Genomic DNA, 18446 nt, shown 5'->3' with positions numbered 1-18446 from the left:
AGCTACAAAGAATCGATTTGTTATACACGAGTTATAATGGCGGTTTGCCAGATGTCTTTTACCAGTGATTAATGACGACTTTATGCACGGCACTTGAGAACTTGTATTGCAATTCACGTCGTGTAAGCCCCGCTTTATTTACATACCCTGTACCTATCTGTTACATGCTTAGATTATACACCTATAGATGTAACCATGGCGTGGCCGCACTTGAAACAGAAATAGAATTTTGTGGTGTTGCCTAATAAGTTGGCAATTCCCACATATTAGGTAAAAAATATTATGAATCTTACTTGATCGCGAACAGACTTTATAAATACCTGTAAGTACTTCGCAAACTAAAAATTCTGAATTTGCATATTTTAAATGCTAGCTTCAATAATGTAACTCTTATGTCGTAGTCGTACGAAATACTTTAATAAAACCTCCGTAAGGTAGGTAAGGAGAATTGTATCACAATATACAGATATATACAGTAAGGAAAATTCGTTTTTGTTCGTGGTGTCCTCTCTATAATAATACCTCAATGATGGACATCTATCGACCGACACGACATAAAACACACACGACACGTTCAATGATGAAATAAAACCAGTCTATAACATAAACATGTTTATTATTTATTACTATATACATAATGAAATAAGTACAGCTTGGCAGGCTTGAGTGAGGTTTTAATTGTACTTGTTTATTTTTATACAGTAATGAATCATCATCAAAATGAATGGAACAAATTTTTGAATATTTTGTTGGCAGCCAATTTTCTCGTCCAGTGGCATCCAGCCATTTCTCTTATCAATATTGGATGGAAACCTGAAAAAAGAAGATTTTATTCGCATGTTACGAAAGTTTATCTTTATTGAGTAATAAGTTAAATAAACTACAATAAAGCCCTTAAATAAATGTAACTAAAATTAAAATTTACGTACAGAAGAATTAATTTCCTCTCAATAAAAATATTATACTACTAGCTTTTACCCGCGACTTCATACGCGTGTTAATCCAGGTAATAAACTACTCATGTGCAAAATATCATTGAAATCCATCCAGACGTTATTGTGTGATTGAGTAACAAACAAACATCCAAACCATCGAATTTATAATATAAGTAGGATGAGTACCTACCATGATAAGCAAACCCAACAATCATAATCTTTAATTATAATCATAATCTTTATTTTCTCTTCACAAAACAAGACCTCGAATCGTATGTATGTACTAACAATAAAGAAATATGATTTATTTGGGTAAATTAAAGTAGCCATTATGGCAACCCTGAACTGTTCATCGTTAATCGTTATTTTATTTTAAGATAGTGAAAACACGTATCACAACTCAATATTCTTGGCATCACAGCACTGAATTCATCACAAAACATCATAATCGATGATCATCTGGCGTTGTAATAACGAAAGAAATGATAATTTCGCCTACTTACGTGTGAAATGTTATTCCTTCAATTTTTCGCTCACTCCGGCTTTTACAACCCAAAACACTGCAACCCACCATCGCACGTACACTAAATATTCTGTATTATCCAATTTTTATACGCAATAAACACTGTAAATTCACACAATCACAGAAAAATCCAAAAGACGCCAAGTTTGTTTGTCACAACTCAGATCTTGCCAAACAATAAAACCGGCCATGTCGACAAAGACAAAAACTATATATTCTGTCCTGTTTCTTTGCATGGGTTTGACAATTAACGATCTCGCTCTTTCAAGGAAAGTCATTTTAGTGGTTACATCTATAGGTGTATAATCTAAGGTTACATGTCTGACATGTCACATGTTAAAATATATAATCTGTGGATTGGATGTCAGTTGTCACTTGTCACTTGTGACACTATACATAAAAATAATTGTAAACACAGAAAATTTGTTAGGACTTTTCAACTTAATATTTGAATTTAGGATTCAGGAATTAAAATCCAATTAAACTCGTACTTCGCATCCAGCATATTATATTTTAAATACATATCCGGCTTTTTATACTTTAATTCATACACAACTCTGGTATCGTTGGTTATTATTATGATAATTTGTAGGAATAGCGATAACAAAACTATATGAATATGGTTCGTAAGTGCTTTTTGCGCTGTGTCTTGGATTCGCATGCGCCTATATTTTTACCACATAAGGTTGAGACAGTACTGGGACGTAGCAAAATAACTAAGATAAAAGATCTGTCGTGCTCTCGACAACAACGTAAGTAATAAAAAGAAACATGTTCGCTTAAAAACTTAATTACAATACAAATTATTGAATTAATTTTTGAATTACATAATAGATAACATTTCGTCTATTTTTCTTTATGCTATATTTCGTACTGATCACAGAATATCTTTTCAGTTAGTCTAAAAGCTGATTGTGATGAATGTTTAGTTGAAGTGAAGCAAATAGGAATAAATCCGTCAGGTTTAGACGGTTTCGCATTGAAGAAGGATGGCGTGTATAAAATTAAACATGGTAGTAAAATAGAAATATTAGTAAACCAGTACTTTCATGTAATTGAGTTTGACCCACCTCCTGATGATTATGAAAAACCAAAATTAGGTGTAAAACGTAAATCGAGTGAGACGCCGGAACAAAAACGAAAACTTATAAAAACAGACTCAGATAACATGGAGGTAAAAGGATGCCTGGAAAGTTTTTGGGAAGATGTAGACAAGGGTGAGGTTTACATCTATACATCAAAAGGTGTGAAATCAAGTGCCAAAATAGCTGCATTTGATATGGATGGAACTTTGATAAAGACCAAGTCAGGGAAAGTACATCCAGTGGACACAAATGATTGGCAGATAAATTTTCCTTGTGTGCCACAGAAGTTGACTGAAAAACATAAAGATGGGTACAAAATTGTGCTGATGAGTAACCAGTCACCGATTGGTAGTGGTAGAGTGAAAATAGAGGATTTCAAAAAGAAGATTGAGGGTGTGGTTGCTAAATTGGATGTTCCCGCTCAAGTTTTCATTGCTACAGGGAAGGGATTCTTTAGAAAACCAGCTACTGGCATGTGGGATGTACTTGCTGAGCAGGTATTGTGAAAAATTAATTCAATTTGTTTACTTACATGTATTGTGAATCATATGACAAAGCTATAATAAGATAGGTAGTAAATGAAACAAATTTCTGTGGATATATTATAATTTCTGAGTCATTTTTTTATAATTTAAATAAAATTATTTTTGAATTAGCTGGAGGATAAAAAATCTAGGCAGATTAAAAAAAACACACTTCAATTTGATATTTTTGGTTTTATGGCATTCAAACATTTTATAAATATAAATTTATAAAGAATAGAAAAAATTCGATCGCTCTGGCGGGTCATGGGTGGCTGAGTTGGTCAAGCATCCGCCCTGGATTGGGGTGAAAGGATGCGGGTGCGAGTCCCGTCTCGTAATCGAATTTTTTCTTAAATTTAAATTTATATACACACACTTCTTTTGTCTATAAATTCTAACTCTATTTAACATTTCTTATTTCAGAAAAATGATAATATACCAATTGATATGCAAGCCAGTTTCTATTGTGGTGATGCAGCTGGTAGGAATGCAAACTGGGCACCAGGCAAGAAGAAAGATCACTCCATGGCTGATATTCTTCTAGCAGAGAACCTCGGCCTCAAGTTCTTTACGCCTGAACAATTCTTCTTAGGCCACTCTATTGCTAATGTGCCCATGAGTCGTCCAGAATTCATTCCGAAAGATGTGAAATCTGAACCGTTTAATGAAAAATTGATTAGTTCAGAACAAGAGGTAAATATTTTCAAAATGTGTCTTATTAATACAGTGTATTGTTGTTGTTTATTTTATAAATATAACTATACATATTGATTGGTGTATACTGAATACTAAACCCAGATTTTTATTACATTAAAATAACTACATTCTACAATCTATACATAATATTTATACAATACTAGAAAACCGGGCGAACTCCGTTTCGCCACCAGAGACACCTTTTCTTTGCTATAAACCTCACGGAGCCTGAGACCTTTCCAACTAATGCAAAACTGTTCGGTTCGTGCATTCTGGAGTTATAGCGTCAGGAAGGAAAACCTGGCTGATTTTTATATATACAATTTTTTCGGAATAAAAATTAAGCCATATTCAGGGAACATAAGCTAATGTATGTATATTATTCAATTCTAGCTACTTGTGATGGTGGGATACCCAGGGAGCGGTAAATCGTTTATAGCCAAACAAATTGAGAAGAAATCAAACAACAAGTATGTCACTGTATGCAGAGACGTCCTTGGTTCCTGGCAGAAATGTTCAGCTGAAGCGTCAAAGTATTTGCAGGTAAATATAATGTGAACTAAATAGTAATTTGATTCGATTTGAAAAATTCTTTCGGTGTTAGATAGCCCATTTATCGAGGAAGGCGAAGGCTATTTATCATCACCAGACCTACAGGAGCAAACCGCGGGGCGCGGCTAGTAAAAAATAAATTTCATCAAAATCGCGAAAGTAGTATTAGATCCAAAACAAAACAAACGCCCATTCATAAGTAAGTAGAATTTATTCAACTTATTTGTGCACTTGTTATTGATCAAAATAATTGAAATTTTCAGCAAGGCAAAAGCGTGATAGTAGACAGTACAAATCCCGACTTGGAGTCGCGAAGTCGCTGGACGGCGCTCGCCAAAGAGAAACGGGTGCAATGTAGATGTGCCAAGATGACAACTAGCAAGGCACACGCACAACATAATAATAAGTTTAGAGAAATATTGAAGACGAAACATTTGCCTGTGAATGATATCGTTTTTAATACTTTTAAGTGAGTATTATGACTTAATACTATACCTATCGGTTTTTCTATTTATGTTTATTCTAAAAGAAACTCTTGGAAATTTTAAGTAGGTACAGGTGGTGTCTATAATAATTATTGTTGTTGGCAAAATGGCTAGGTTTAAACCCAACGAAGATTGTCCTGAATCTTAATTAATTATTTTTTCATATACGGTGTAAATTGGCCACAAACACAGAATAACATAAAAGTTAAAACATTATTTTATTATAAAGATTATATTTCTGCAGTTCTCAATATTATAATCATAATTTTATAGAAGAATAAAGTAGGTCCTATTTACTTAATTTTATTGATTTTTGTTGCAGAAGCAAATTTGTTGAACCAACAGTAAAAGAGGGCTTCAAGGAAGTACTAGAAGTGAAATTCAATCCCGTTTTCGAAGATGAACCGGCTGAAAAACTGTATAGAATGTTTTTGTTAGAAAAATAAAATAATTTATCATGAATTGTGAAATAAAAGACATTGTTATTTATACAAACTGTTTTATTGCAAATTGGCAAATGACACGCACAAACAAATTGTTATATGTATGAAACTGATTTCATATTATATTATGGTATTATTCATGGATTTTTAGGTACGTTGTTTAGAAAGATATATTCATTAAATCCATTTAAATTTGATTCATAGAGAGATAATAATAAAATATATTCTATCTCGCTCTGACAACGGACCTTTCTGAGCGAAAGAAAGAGACGTAACGTATCACGCGATTTATAAGCCTTACAAGCAAGCTTACAAGATTCCGATGGGTTCTTACTTGGGTTCTTATTTAAAAAATAATAAATGGAAAATGAAATCAGTTCCAATTAGGCCGAATAAGTTTTGTATCATAATTTTATGGACATTGTATGAATTTTTTTTAATATAAGTAATTTAAAGTTGCGCTACAATAATATGACGTCGTTAATTACAATATCTCGTGCTGATCACTTCACAGTGGCCAATACTTATTAGTAATTGCAACTGGATTGTTTTTATAGGTACAGTAAATGTGAAATAATAGGATAACTACAATATGCATATTTGTAGGTAATATTCTTTTTAAAGGAATCATCTGTATTATATCATTAATAAATATTTTATTTACACATGTGGTGCATAATCGTGTGCATAAATAACAATATATAATCGGTTCTAAATATAGATACAAATTTCACATAATTTTAATTTATATAATATATTCCAAAGTCGATATTTAGAAAATTCACAATTTAATTTAACTCAGATATTTTACAAAATTTTTACGACATTAAATCTAAGGCATCAAAATTTGCGAACGTTCACGTAGCTTTCGCCAATCTAATTTATTTCAATCATATAAAATTTAGAATTTATGACTAAGGCAAAACCTGCACTGGTAAAAATGCAAAAATATATTTTTATTTACATTAACTTTATGTTAAGCAAATTTGCTTAAAGCAAGCGCTTTTAATTGTTAAGTTACCTACCAGCTAGTGGCTACGTAATTTAATATTAATTTTAAAAATGTAACTAGATTTTTAAATTCATAACTATATTTAAATCGATAACACATACATACATGATTAGCAAAAATGTAATTATAATTCATAATTTAGCAAGGACGGATGATTAATTTAACAAATGTATAAAAATGAAATCCTAATTTAAACCAAGTGGGAACTGGGAACATAGAAACAACAAAAAAAAGCAGACCAACGTAGCTAGGTATATATCTACCTACGTGTGTAGGTACCTACTTTCTGTTCTGAACTGAATTCAGGTAGGTATATGTTTCTACAAATAAGACATTTTTGTAATATTCATCTCACATAAAAGTTTTCTAAAATTAAGATACCCGACAGAATACACTTCTTATTAGAAGCAACTTATTATTTTTATAAATCCTGATCACATACTACGTGCTTTCTATATTCACCTTATCCTATTATTTATTGTTTAATTTAACAATCATTTAAAAATGCATCCGACGGAAAAGCGGAAAATTTGAATTTATAAAATGTACACAGTACCTAGTTAATCTGAGTAGCGCCTATAACACTTAGCACTATTATTAAACTTTCTACAGAGACGAAAAATGTGACATTAATTAATCGACATTGTAATGATTATTGCTATATCACACTAACGGGGTTATGAATTATTGCCTCCTAACTCTTAAGAGGCTATTATAAGAACGGCGTTATGTTCATGTCATTCGCCATTTGCTTCCAAATCCTCTTCCTCAGCGTCCAATAAATTGTCCAGACTCGTATCCGAGTCATCATCCTGTCATCTGTGAAAAAAAAAAGTTGTTAATTTTTTTGCCGCGCAAAACATGTCATTTTAATTATATACGTACCTACAATTAATTACAAATGTTCTCCGAGATTATGTTAGTGAAATCTATGAAATGTGTTTTTTTTGTGTAAGCAATATTCTTAGAACAATAAATATTTGTTGAAATTGATATTTTTTGTTTTATGGCATTCAAATGCTTTATAAATATAAATTTATAAAGAATAGAAAAAAACAATAAATATTTTTTATTCATCCGACTCCGAGGAAATATAGTACGTTTTTGTTCTCTACCAGTAAAATTTACCTAACTATATTTATGCGGTAAGTACAGAGTTCTGTTTTGAAGCTTTTAAGAAGCTTCCTGAGTTTATAGTAATTAGTGATTTTATATGGTCCGGCACGGCAATGAAGACAAATCCATTCATCAAGCCATTCTTAAAAAAAATCACGTTTACAAAATCAGTAGCCCAAATCCGCCATTTCTCATCGGGCGCAGATACCGACACCTTGTACAAAGTTACCTAGTGATGTAAACGGTGTCTATGTGAGTGAGCCTCGCCCCAGCGAGCGGCGCCGCGTGCCGCAGCTTGCGCCGCTCGAGCGTGGTGCGCGCCTGATGCACGGCCAGGTCGCCGCACCAGCGCTCGCAACGGGCGTAGATAACAACACCTATTTAGAAATTAAAAACAATTAAATTAATAAAAGAAAATATTAATAAGAAGGCATATCATGGTCGTTGAAAATACCTACGCATAACTAAGCAAATAAAATAAAATAGGAAAATATTAATAACTAGGTATGTGGTACCTATCATAGTTGTTGATATTTGATGATTAGATTTAATGCCATAAATTATTAAATGTATGTAAAAACTTACCAGCCCCAGCAAAGAGAATTATCGCAGGCCATGAATCCAACAGTAAGGGTGTCAAGAGCAGTAGAGATATCAACATGGTGATTGGACCTTGAATCTTGTTCAGTGTTTTTACTCCCACGTTATGAGCCGGTTGCCAGGCGCAAATCAATGTGCCACAAAACCAAACTGTAATACAAAGATATTATTTATTAAACTTAGGTACCGATTATTCACGCAAAGAAGGAGAGGATCGAAAAAGCATGTCAAAATGTGTTTTAGCATAGGTATCACAAATGGACAAGTCAATATTCGTAACCATACTTGCCTTGAAGTGTTTGAAGTTAAGTTGAATCAAAGAAACCAGACAAGGATTTTTATTTCGATGAGATTACAAAAGCTTATAAAAATAAAGTGAAAGATAAAGTAAAAATAAAAATAAAGTAAAGTAAGTTAAATAAAATTAAAACAAGGAAAAATATTACGTGGTATTCCCGCTGAGAACATAGGCGTTCGGAATTTTTCACTGCAAAAGGCAACCGCTATGAATCCATCGGCTATTAATTGTACAACAGCACCAATTACAGCCCATCGCACCCCGTGGACACTGGGTGGCGCTGGTATACTTGACTCCGGGATAGACGTTACAACCTGCGAATAATGAGGGATATTGTTTTAGCATCATAAGGATATATATTTTTTGGTTTTTATGGCATTCAAATGCTTTATAAATATAAATTTATAAAGGATAGATCTCAATAGATGGCGCGCGGTGTGTCCCTTAAGACACATAAAACTGAAAGGATAGAATAAATTCGATTGCTCAGGCGGGTCACGAGTGGCTGAGTTGGTTAGGCATCCGCCCCGGAATGGCGCGAAGGATGCGGGTTCAAGTCCCGCCTCGTGATCGAATTTTTTCTATCCTTTATAAATTTATATCATAAGAATATCCATATTGATTTTTCAAAAAAAAAAACTGTAACTGACTGACTGAAGAAGTAGCTCCCTCGATTACTAACTTCATGCTTTATTCCACTACTATTATTTATATTTCTACCTACCTGTATCCTATCCCTATATTCTTTCACCACAGCATCGATATCAGTAGAATCATCTCCAGAGGACAGTTCACCAGCACTGGCTTCTAAATCTGATGGAATATCAACGACTTCTGCTTCAGCCAACTCAGCCATGCCACTTCCAGAGCTGGCATGTTCGATCTCTTCACTTGGACAACCGTTGTATTCGTCTAGTAAGAGGCATTCTCTTTCTTCTGTTTCTATAAATTATTTAGTGTGGATTTAGTGAAAAGCTATTGTGAGAATTAGATCATAATTAGGAAACTCAAGTCTTGTGTTTTCTATAATGTTCAATTCCTCGTACAGTTTTATTTTTTGTAATTTACCTAGTAGACTTAAGACTTAACATTTTCAATGTATTTTGAGCGTCAAATTAATGTTTTTTGAGCGACTTAATAACCTACCTTTATTAACTTTAGATTTAATACTTTCTAATGTTTTTGTATGTCGTATTGCTGAGGGAATGAACCAAAGACTGCGCTTGCTTTTCATTCCTGAAGCCTTTCTAGTTTTGCCACCAATACCAAGTCGTTTATATTCAACATCTATAAGAAAAAATATTATTTTAGTTAACATTATAAACAATATACCTAGGTACTTACAATTTGAATTTTAAAAGGCATTAGCAGAAGAAAGTTGAAGCTTTAAGCTCACAATAAAAATATGTACGGAAATAGCATTATTTTATTTCTTAATAAAATATTCTTACCACCAGCCTCAATTTGTTCCGCAGTGGGGACGCACCTCATTATGATAAAGTGTAGAGCTTGGATTGTTATACCTAGCAAGTGGCTTGCGTTCATCAGCGTAATCATATGCGATAAAGGGCAAGCAAACGCTAATATCGCTGCAAGACTTCCTATAAAAAATATACATAATATGTAAGAAGGTAAGTATATGCGAAAAATATGACATATAACAAGTGAACTTTGAAGTAACTGCAATACGAGAGAACTAATCTAGCTCATTTTGTAGCTTTTTTACGAAATAGATCCAATTTGTAGTACACTGTAAATTTTCGGAATGTTCAGCAAACATTGCTGTGAATGAAACTAAATTGGTCACACGCTCCGCCGGGAAACTCCGTAAAAGGCCAATGCTCTCGGGAAAACTCGAGCGAGATTAATTGACGGCTCTACACTGTCGCCCTATAAATTAAGTAGGGGTCATATAATCATATTATAAACTTAACATAGTTTAAGTACATAATATTATTAACAACAAACAAATATATTGTTTTATTGACGTGACAACGTCTTATAATTCGATAGAGCCGGCTGCACGCACGAAAAAACATGACTCATGCAGCGTTACCTCGCTCTGAGGCGTTCCGTAAGGCCTTGAAGTGCAAGCGAGAGCGCGGAACGAGCGACAAAGAAGCACAATCGGACGTTGTCACGTTCAACTATCGTCAGTAAACCGACTTTACAGACAACCAATTTTTTTAAATTATATTTATATATTATAGAAAATTAGATTGTAAGCGTTATTCGATTAACACAATATATAACTAATCTGTCTTGCGTCGTTCTTTCTTCGACATACTTATAACTGTCTGTTTTGTACGAAAAAGTAGCACTTATTAATACTGAAAAAAAAAATTTTTTTTTCACATTACATACCTGCAGTAAAAACGGCCAAAACTGGACTGCCAGTAGTAGTGCTCTCATACGTCATAGATCGAGTAAGAACTTTCCATTCAGGTGATGCCAGGAGTACCAACACAGAGAAGAGTAATGGACAAAGTTCTGTCAGAGCGAGACATATTCCGGCTACAGTTATAGCTGCTAAGATTGGGCAAATCCAGCCAGCTATCCTCGCTTCTAGCAATGTAGTGACTGGTAGAGCAGCATCGATAGTGATCCTGAGAAATAATATCATCTCTAATACACTAAATTTATTGTATTTGTCGAAATAATCTCTCACGGGAAAATTTCGGCGAAGAACGAGTTAGGTATGTACCTATGTAAATTTTCAAAAAAGCGTTAACATTCCAAATATGAGAGGGTATTTAGGTATCGTGTTTCTTTTGGTAAAAATAATATCGCTTGCGACATTATAAGAGCTGTAATGAGATTATGAAAAAAATATTAAACACGTATTTTTTGTATGAGTGATATATTAGGTAATTAATTTACACTCACCCTTTCAGCATATTGGTGTAAAGAAAACATAAACAACAAAGCACAATAGCTGGTAGACCAATTATAAGAAATATATTCCTTTTAAAATGTTCATTTTGATGTTTTTTTTGTACGATACAAAACGTATAAGATATCGGAGCTCCTGCTGCGAATAGCTGAAAATAATTAAGTGTACGTAATAAAGGTTGAGTTAATAATTAAGTTTTATATTGCATAATTAATTATATTTTTTTCAACCAACCTCATAAACTGTGATGGGTATAGGTATCTTTATGTTTGCTATATCCAAATTCATTAAGCCAAATATCGTGAAAGATTGACTGAATATGTAGAGTAAGATTAATAGCAGAAATGTGAACATCATGCTCTCCTGTAAGAAACGAATAGAAATTGGTAATCAATTTCGAGCATGAAGCTAATCAAAACTGCTTAAAAAATATATACGAAAATAATTTGGATTGTATTCACTTTTATTTTATCGCTTTTTTATTCAATAGTTTTATAAACTATCAATCGAGAATTTTTTTTAAAGATACCATTGAATCGGCAATATTAAATCAAACATTTTATACAGAAAATATATTTTATCATAGCGTTTCTTACCTCCAACCCACACATAAACATAGCACAGACAACGAGAACAACAGTAACTCCCAGCACATCCGGCCAGGGTTCTCCCAGCGACCTCGTCTCGTACCCGAACAGCCATCGCCTAGTTCTGCCACCGGTAACGTGGTCAGCTGTAGCACTCAAGATCCTTGCGCATACAGCGACAGCCACCAAGTGCGATAGAAACCACATCCACATAGCCATGAAGTCAGCGAAAGATCTGAAGTTCCTCTCCCGTCTGCCTCGTGACGTTTTCGGCGGTGGGAGGATGTCGGACATCTTTTTCAAATCTCTGTTTGTTAGTGCTGAAAATGACTTTCGAAATATAATACCTAAAAAAAATAGAGTCCAGGGAACATAATATTACTCGTATTTAGATCAAGTCAAAAAAATGTAGAAGAGACAGCGAGACAGCTTACGCAAATTTCAAATAAAAAGCGTACCTATGACGTATTTCTTTGAACTGTGAAATATCATTTTTTCTTACTGTATCTCATCCACATCTCATCCAAGGCAGTGGAGTTTTAAGTTTATAAGAAACGTAACATAAAATCTGTAGGAAATTCCAAAAAATAAAAATATGTAGAGCTTTTTTAAGTTACTTATGTATTTTTATTTTCCGAAAATTTCTAAAAGTTGTTATCTAGTGTGCTTGGAAGAATACGGCTTTAATATCGACATGAAACACTTCATCTAAGTATTTGCGTATATAAAGCATGTCATTATGAAAATTCTCTATAATTTAAAAAACCTAAATATTTCCTTACTAGCGAAGGTAATGAAGACGGCCACCAATATCACAGCAGGTATCGCACAATAGCTCGAGTTGGCAGCTGTCAGAGGTGCTAGCAGCAAGGCCCCGAGGGTCCATCTCGCCCCACACGCCTCCCCACCACAGAACACCTTGAATCTGCTCATCATTGAGCTGACTTCGCGCTGTTCACTTGTCATTTCTGGAATACTGAATATGATTTGAAATATTTTGTTTAGAAAATTAGCGAAGATTATACATTACGTTTTTGAGCAAAATAAATGCTTTATTTTTTTTTAAGAATAACAACAATATTGCTATAAATTTTGTAGATATAATTTGTTACAACAATAATATTATAGAATTTTAACATAACATCGACATAACATTTAAAATAACTAAGAAAAGATTAAAAAAAAAAAAAATCTTTTTCACATTTAAAATATAGAGCTGTTCTTAGGACCTACATTTTAATCATAATAAAAGGGCATTAATTTATAAAACATTATAAAATCAATTATGTTAATATTACTGATAAAACATTTATAATCTTTTCTTAAAAATAATTACAAAGTAAACAGCAATTTAGATAATATATTTTTTGTTTATTGAATATTAATCATAAGAGTCATTCAAGGGTCAATTATACAATGAATGTTTTCATTCCATGCTTAATTAGCGTTACTTAAAAAGTGCAAACATCTTGTAACATGAAAGGCGACAAAATTATGACGTAAGGGGTTGTTAGATGTATGAAAAGGGAAACTTACCATGATTACAGCTTTTCAGGAAAATGAATGATTCTCTTGATGTTTTCTAAACACTCAGATAAAACCTACATTTTTATGGAAACAGAGTACATAAAAACTGTATTGACAAATTGTATTATGTGTGTAATTGGCGAAATTGTAGAGAAAACTAGTAAATAAGGTTGAGTTTTCCGTTTTCATGCGACAAAGGCGAAGAGGGCGGAAACATAGTTCTGTCTCTGTTGTTCGCTTTTTAATCGATACTTTTGCTAGGGTAACCATTTAATGTTTATTAATTATATAAGGTATACACTTGCTATATGAATTATAGAATCTTATCTGAATCTTCTTAGCTCTACATTTCATATAGCACTAAGCACGTCATTAATTATAGGTCCCTTTAACAAACAATACTTAACAGCGGAATGGATTAAACTTCTCAATACTTGACAAAATTTTTATCTTTACATGCCTGGCTAAAAAATTATGTAAAAATGTGTGCGTGTACTAGTGTAGACACATAAAAAGTGAAATTTCTTTATGACCTTATTTTTCAAAAAATAATTTACTATAGGTATGCAATTTTACAGAAATAGGTACGTCGAATCACGCGTGGTAGACTGGTAGGAATAAGAAAAAGATGATGTAACGGAAAAATGTCACGCGTAACGAAAAAATGTTGTAACACTAAATTTTTTGCCAAGAAATTTTTTTTATAAAGAAGTTTCACTTCAAAAAGGAATAAAAAAATAGAATATTGAATATGTACTAACGTAATACAAAAGAAAATGCTTTTGCCTGACGAAACTACAGAAACGCTTTCAGTTAACAGTTTTAATTCGAGATGCGCCAGGAGCACTCTTAACTCTACCTATGAGTTATATTTTAAACTCTTTATTTTATGCATAAAAAGTCATCATTATCAAAAACTTGATCGGTCTAGCAAAATCGAATCATCACTATAATATAAAACTGTTGGTTGGCAGACATACATTAGTAGGGCTTCTGGAAAAACCTTTAATATAAAACTGTTTTACTTTATCACCTTGAAAGTTGGATCTAATGCTTACATATTGACTCTTATAATGTAGGTTAAACGAATTAAGTGGTAAACAGAAGTGGAACGGCTATACAGATATTATCTACTATAGTAGGTATATCTACATCGATAGTAGGTAACACAGAAATACATTTTACATAGGTATACATATTATTTGGTTATCATCAACAACAATACACGACAATACTGTCCGTAAAGATTTTCTTTATGTATGTATTAGGTAGGTATATATGTACTTTATAAAAAGCTAAATTCAAAATTATTAAAGGTACAGAGAAATTTGTCACTATGTAGGAAGATTTATATTTTAATACTTACCCACTTTTTTGGTTGTGTTTCATTAATTGACAATGTATATTGGTAAGATGTTATTATAGTTAATAGGCAATAAAACAATATTTGTAAATTTAAATAAAAAAAAAGAATAGTTTTCTTAGGGTCCTCCGATATCCTCATAGTAAATAAGATAGGTAAAATCATGTAAAATATAAAATAATAAATAAAATGGAAGTATCTGTGTTTATTTCCCTCGAAGATCAGAAGAAGAGGTTATAGGGCAACATAGACTACTATTTGCTGTCTCGTAATTCCTTTGGGATTGGGATTTACGCAGGAAAAAACTATGTTTTATCGACTCCCACACGATTGAAGTATCATAATATATCTTAGCACAAGTATCTATACATATTATAATAAATCTGTAGAGGGGTCAATTCTGTACATTGAAAATATTGAAAAAATAAATAGCAGGTGTTACTGGATCGATACCAAACCCAAATATGTGACAAAAAAATTTTTGTCTGTATGTCTGTCTGTATATGTGAAGACATCACGTGAAAACTAACGGTTCGATTTCGATGAAATTTGTATAATTATACCTACCTTGTTATCCTGGGCGTAAAATAGGATACTTTTTATCCTGGAAAAATACGTAGAAAAAAAATTAATCTTAACTTTTCAGTTATATCCATAGACGTTGTTCTGTAGAACCGCGAACACACGTTGCGTATTATTATAGGCCTAGCCGTATTTGGGTCCAATAGATATTTATAAGATGTCATTGTCAAAGTTACTTAAAATGGAGAAATAAACCATCCACGCCAAGACCGACATCCGCGCGGACGGAGTCACGGGCGGAAGCTAGTACCTAATAAAACTTATTGCGTTTGATGTTTGTTCCGTTGAGGGTGCAATTTAGATTTAAAAACCATTATTATGTTTGTTATTGTACAAATAAAAAAATAAAATTGGACAATCTCAATAATAAATGATGAAATTCAGTGACAAACAAACAAGCATATTAGATATGGTGTTTACTCATTTTTATTAATTAACCAATGACGTTAACACGTCCGTAATAGATACGAGTATTGTATTTATTTTCATCTTGTTATCATGAAGGCTAGCGCTCAGTGGTGATATAAAATACTCGCTTATCGAAACAAACAATAAGCTTTTGTTGGAACTTGATGTATTTAGAATAGCTGCTTGTCTTTTCCATTTGCTTTGCTTCGGAATAGTCTATTATTTGATATGGAGAAGAATGTTGTCAGAGTATAATCGGATATATAGTAAAAGTGCATCATCTTTTTGAATTTAAACATGACAAACGTAAAAATTAGACTAGCAAGAAGTGGAACATACGTTCTTTGGGATTGTTCTCGAAGCTTTCTATCTTAATTGGCGAACTCTATATTTTTTATTAGGATAATATGATAGATTTACGATTTAAAAAATGCTATAACAAAGCCTATAAGTGTCATAATTTTTTTAATTAAGTGTATTATAAAAATACATTGACCATGTAGGTAAAGAGAGATGGTAAATAAAGAAACAAACTATTGGAAAGTCTCTATTTTCATAATCAATAAAACAATGTTTAAATATAATCAAATTCGAATCTATTATTCTCGATATCTATCCCTTTTTTTTGAAAAAATATTTAGGTTCCTTACAATTCTTAATTAGAAAAAATGTTTTTTTTTCCAAATCATTGACAAAAGACAACGACGAAGATAAAATGAATTATAAAGTATTGAACATTGAATTGGCTATCTGTAATCTGAATCAAAATATCGGAAAACATCCAGTTAAATTCCATACAGATAGTTCTAGAATGTTTGAATAGGGGTGTCAAAAGTTTTGCTTCCACCGGGATGAAATCGTGTAGGCGATCTCCCGTATATACCGCGGGAATCGCGCGCTCCAGACATTTTAAATACTAACTTTGCATAAACACCACGACTGTTGCACAGATAATAAAATAACAAGTTACTTATACTGTGATTAAAAATTAAATATGAGGGCTCAGACTGTGATTCTATTGTTTTTTGTTTTAAGTATGGTGATTTGTGTTAGTGGTTTGGCGCTGAGGAAAGGGAACATTGATTATGTGAGTTTTTTTGATTATCCACGTTAAAAACTTCTTTTTAATCGTGCGTTCAATTGTTATAATAAAAAGTTTGTTGAAAGTTATTTTTAGTTTATAACAATTTAAATGAATTGAAAAGAGATCCAACTAACTTTATAATTATTTCTTTAAATATATAAGTATACATATATATACATTTATTTAAGTTTCGTTTAATTTATATAAACTTTTTATAGTTTGCTATATTTCATGATAAAGTGTTAAAATCATTGGCTCAATATAAACTGTGTGGGAACCTATTATCAAAAGTTTGGTTTCATTGTTTTAAACCCATTTTTTTTTCAATATATTGGCATAATATGATGTCGTAGTATTAATTATTATTTCTCATATTAAATAAAACGAACCGTAATTACTCTTATAATAAGCATACATTGTTGTCTTTGCCAAACACGTGTAAAACTAGATACGAAATGGTTATCGAAATAATTTTGTAAAAGAACTTGTAGGTTACTGAACTTTCTTTCAGACTTAACTTACCCATCTTCTTAAATCTAAGTTATTTGTTACCGCTTGTAAGTTAGGAAAACAAAATACAATATTTATGTACCTAAGTACATTTTAGCTATTTTAGCTTTTTAGCTATGTAGAGGTTGTCCAATTTCATCATATACTCATTAATGATTAACAACACTTTAACGAACGAAAAATAAGATTCATAGATGTTAGCCCGCGTGGTCATAGGTAAAATTTCCCACGGGAATGAGATGTTTGAGCTCGGTAAAAACTAAAAAGTAACCTACTTATATCACTCTGTAACCATCTCCAGATACAAAAAATTATACAACAAAGTCTCTCCGTTACGACCTGAAAGAAAGATGAACACACATAGTTCTAACATTACCTAGGTTAGCAAGGATTACTATTTACTAGCTGCGCCCCGCAGTTTCACCCGCGTGGCTCCGCAGTCCGCCCCTGTTAGTCTTAACGTGATGATTATATAACACCGGGAGAATTTTCCAAATCGGACCAGAAAAACAAACAAACAAACTCTTCAGTTTTATAATATTAGTATTTAGTATTTATTTATAAAATCATTCAAAATTTCAGTTGGAAGCCCTCCGACGCATGCAGCAGATACCTCAATGGCACTGCATGAGATACCGCCGCTTCCATCCTCACGGCCACTGCAGCAGGTGGTGGCATACCAGGCGCACATGATTTGTTCTAACCGGTTCTTAGCCTAATACTTAATGCTTGTGTTAATGCTATAGGAAGTTTTATGTTTTTCATATTCATTTGAAAGATAGACTTTGATTAATTGAGATGTTTTAGATTTAAAGAAAAAGAAATGGTTGCAATACTTATATTTATAGGCTCTTGTTGAATTTTAACATTTAAAAGGTAACACTGTTTATGGAGTAGGAGATTGTATGTAGTTTAATATTTAGAATTTTGTTAATTTTATCTTGCCCTTTATAACTTAATTAATTGTACTTTAAGAGATAGTTACATAGTATAAAACCGATAAATATTATTCGCTGTGTTTATAGATAAAACATGTAACTTTTCCATTATATAAGACACGAATTATGTAATAGTGTGAATAGTTTTACATTTAGATGTGGTTTGAAAATTAATTAGGTAGGTAAATCTATTTAAAATGTTATTATATTCGAATTTTTGTTGTTCTAAAACTTAGACATGAATTTTATAATAAAACAATTTTATTGACTATATGTGTACTTTAT

The 18446-nt window shown here is 32.3% G+C and overlaps 2 protein-coding genes and 2 long non-coding RNA genes across 5 annotated transcripts; 2 read left to right on the top strand and 2 right to left on the bottom strand.

The window, feature by feature from the left end:
* Positions 1 to 599: 599 nt before the first annotated feature.
* LOC123696163 lies at positions 600 to 1764 on the bottom strand. The gene is made up of 2 exons (XR_006752046.1): positions 1439 to 1764; positions 600 to 813 (listed from the first exon to the last, which is right to left on the bottom strand). It is a non-coding gene; the product is annotated as an uncharacterized LOC123696163 (long non-coding RNA).
* Positions 1765 to 1867: 103 nt separating this feature from the next.
* Positions 1868 to 5289, top strand: LOC123696429 (uncharacterized protein F21D5.5). Its single transcript, XM_045642587.1, has 6 exons — positions 1868 to 2210; positions 2355 to 3040; positions 3491 to 3760; positions 4157 to 4306; positions 4579 to 4784; positions 5123 to 5289. The coding sequence occupies exons 1-6, from the start codon at positions 2072 to 2074 to the stop codon at positions 5244 to 5246; spliced, it is 1575 nt and encodes a 524-aa protein (XP_045498543.1). The 5' UTR covers positions 1868 to 2071; the 3' UTR covers positions 5247 to 5289.
* Positions 5290 to 5801: 512 nt separating this feature from the next.
* LOC123696457 lies at positions 5802 to 13506 on the bottom strand. 2 transcript variants are annotated; one of them, XM_045642622.1, is made up of 13 exons: positions 13286 to 13504; positions 12532 to 12725; positions 11759 to 12069; positions 11397 to 11525; positions 11156 to 11310; positions 10634 to 10875; positions 9721 to 9870; positions 9416 to 9556; positions 8994 to 9211; positions 8418 to 8583; positions 7957 to 8121; positions 7601 to 7748; positions 5802 to 7074 (listed from the first exon to the last, which is right to left on the bottom strand). In XM_045642622.1, exons 2-13 carry the CDS (start codon positions 12713 to 12715, stop codon positions 7071 to 7073), a joined length of 2013 nt encoding a protein of 670 aa, XP_045498578.1. In that variant the 5' UTR covers positions 12716 to 12725; positions 13286 to 13504; the 3' UTR covers positions 5802 to 7070. The 2 variants fall into 2 exon arrangements, with proteins under 2 accessions (XP_045498578.1, XP_045498579.1); XM_045642623.1 differs by lacking the exon at positions 5802 to 7074 and having other exon boundaries at positions 7597 to 7748; positions 13286 to 13506.
* A 2225-nt stretch (positions 13507 to 15731) lies between these two features.
* Positions 15732 to 18434, top strand: LOC123696300. The gene is made up of 2 exons (XR_006752054.1): positions 15732 to 16716; positions 17806 to 18434. It is a non-coding gene; the product is annotated as an uncharacterized LOC123696300 (long non-coding RNA).
* The last annotated feature ends 12 nt before the right edge of the window (positions 18435 to 18446 follow it).

The sequence above is a fragment of the Colias croceus genome, chromosome 12 (genome assembly GCF_905220415.1).
Source record: "Colias croceus chromosome 12, ilColCroc2.1".
NCBI lineage: Eukaryota > Metazoa > Arthropoda > Insecta > Lepidoptera > Pieridae > Colias > Colias croceus.
Note: the sequence above shows the minus strand (reverse complement) of the source record. Positions and strands in the feature narration are given on the sequence as shown.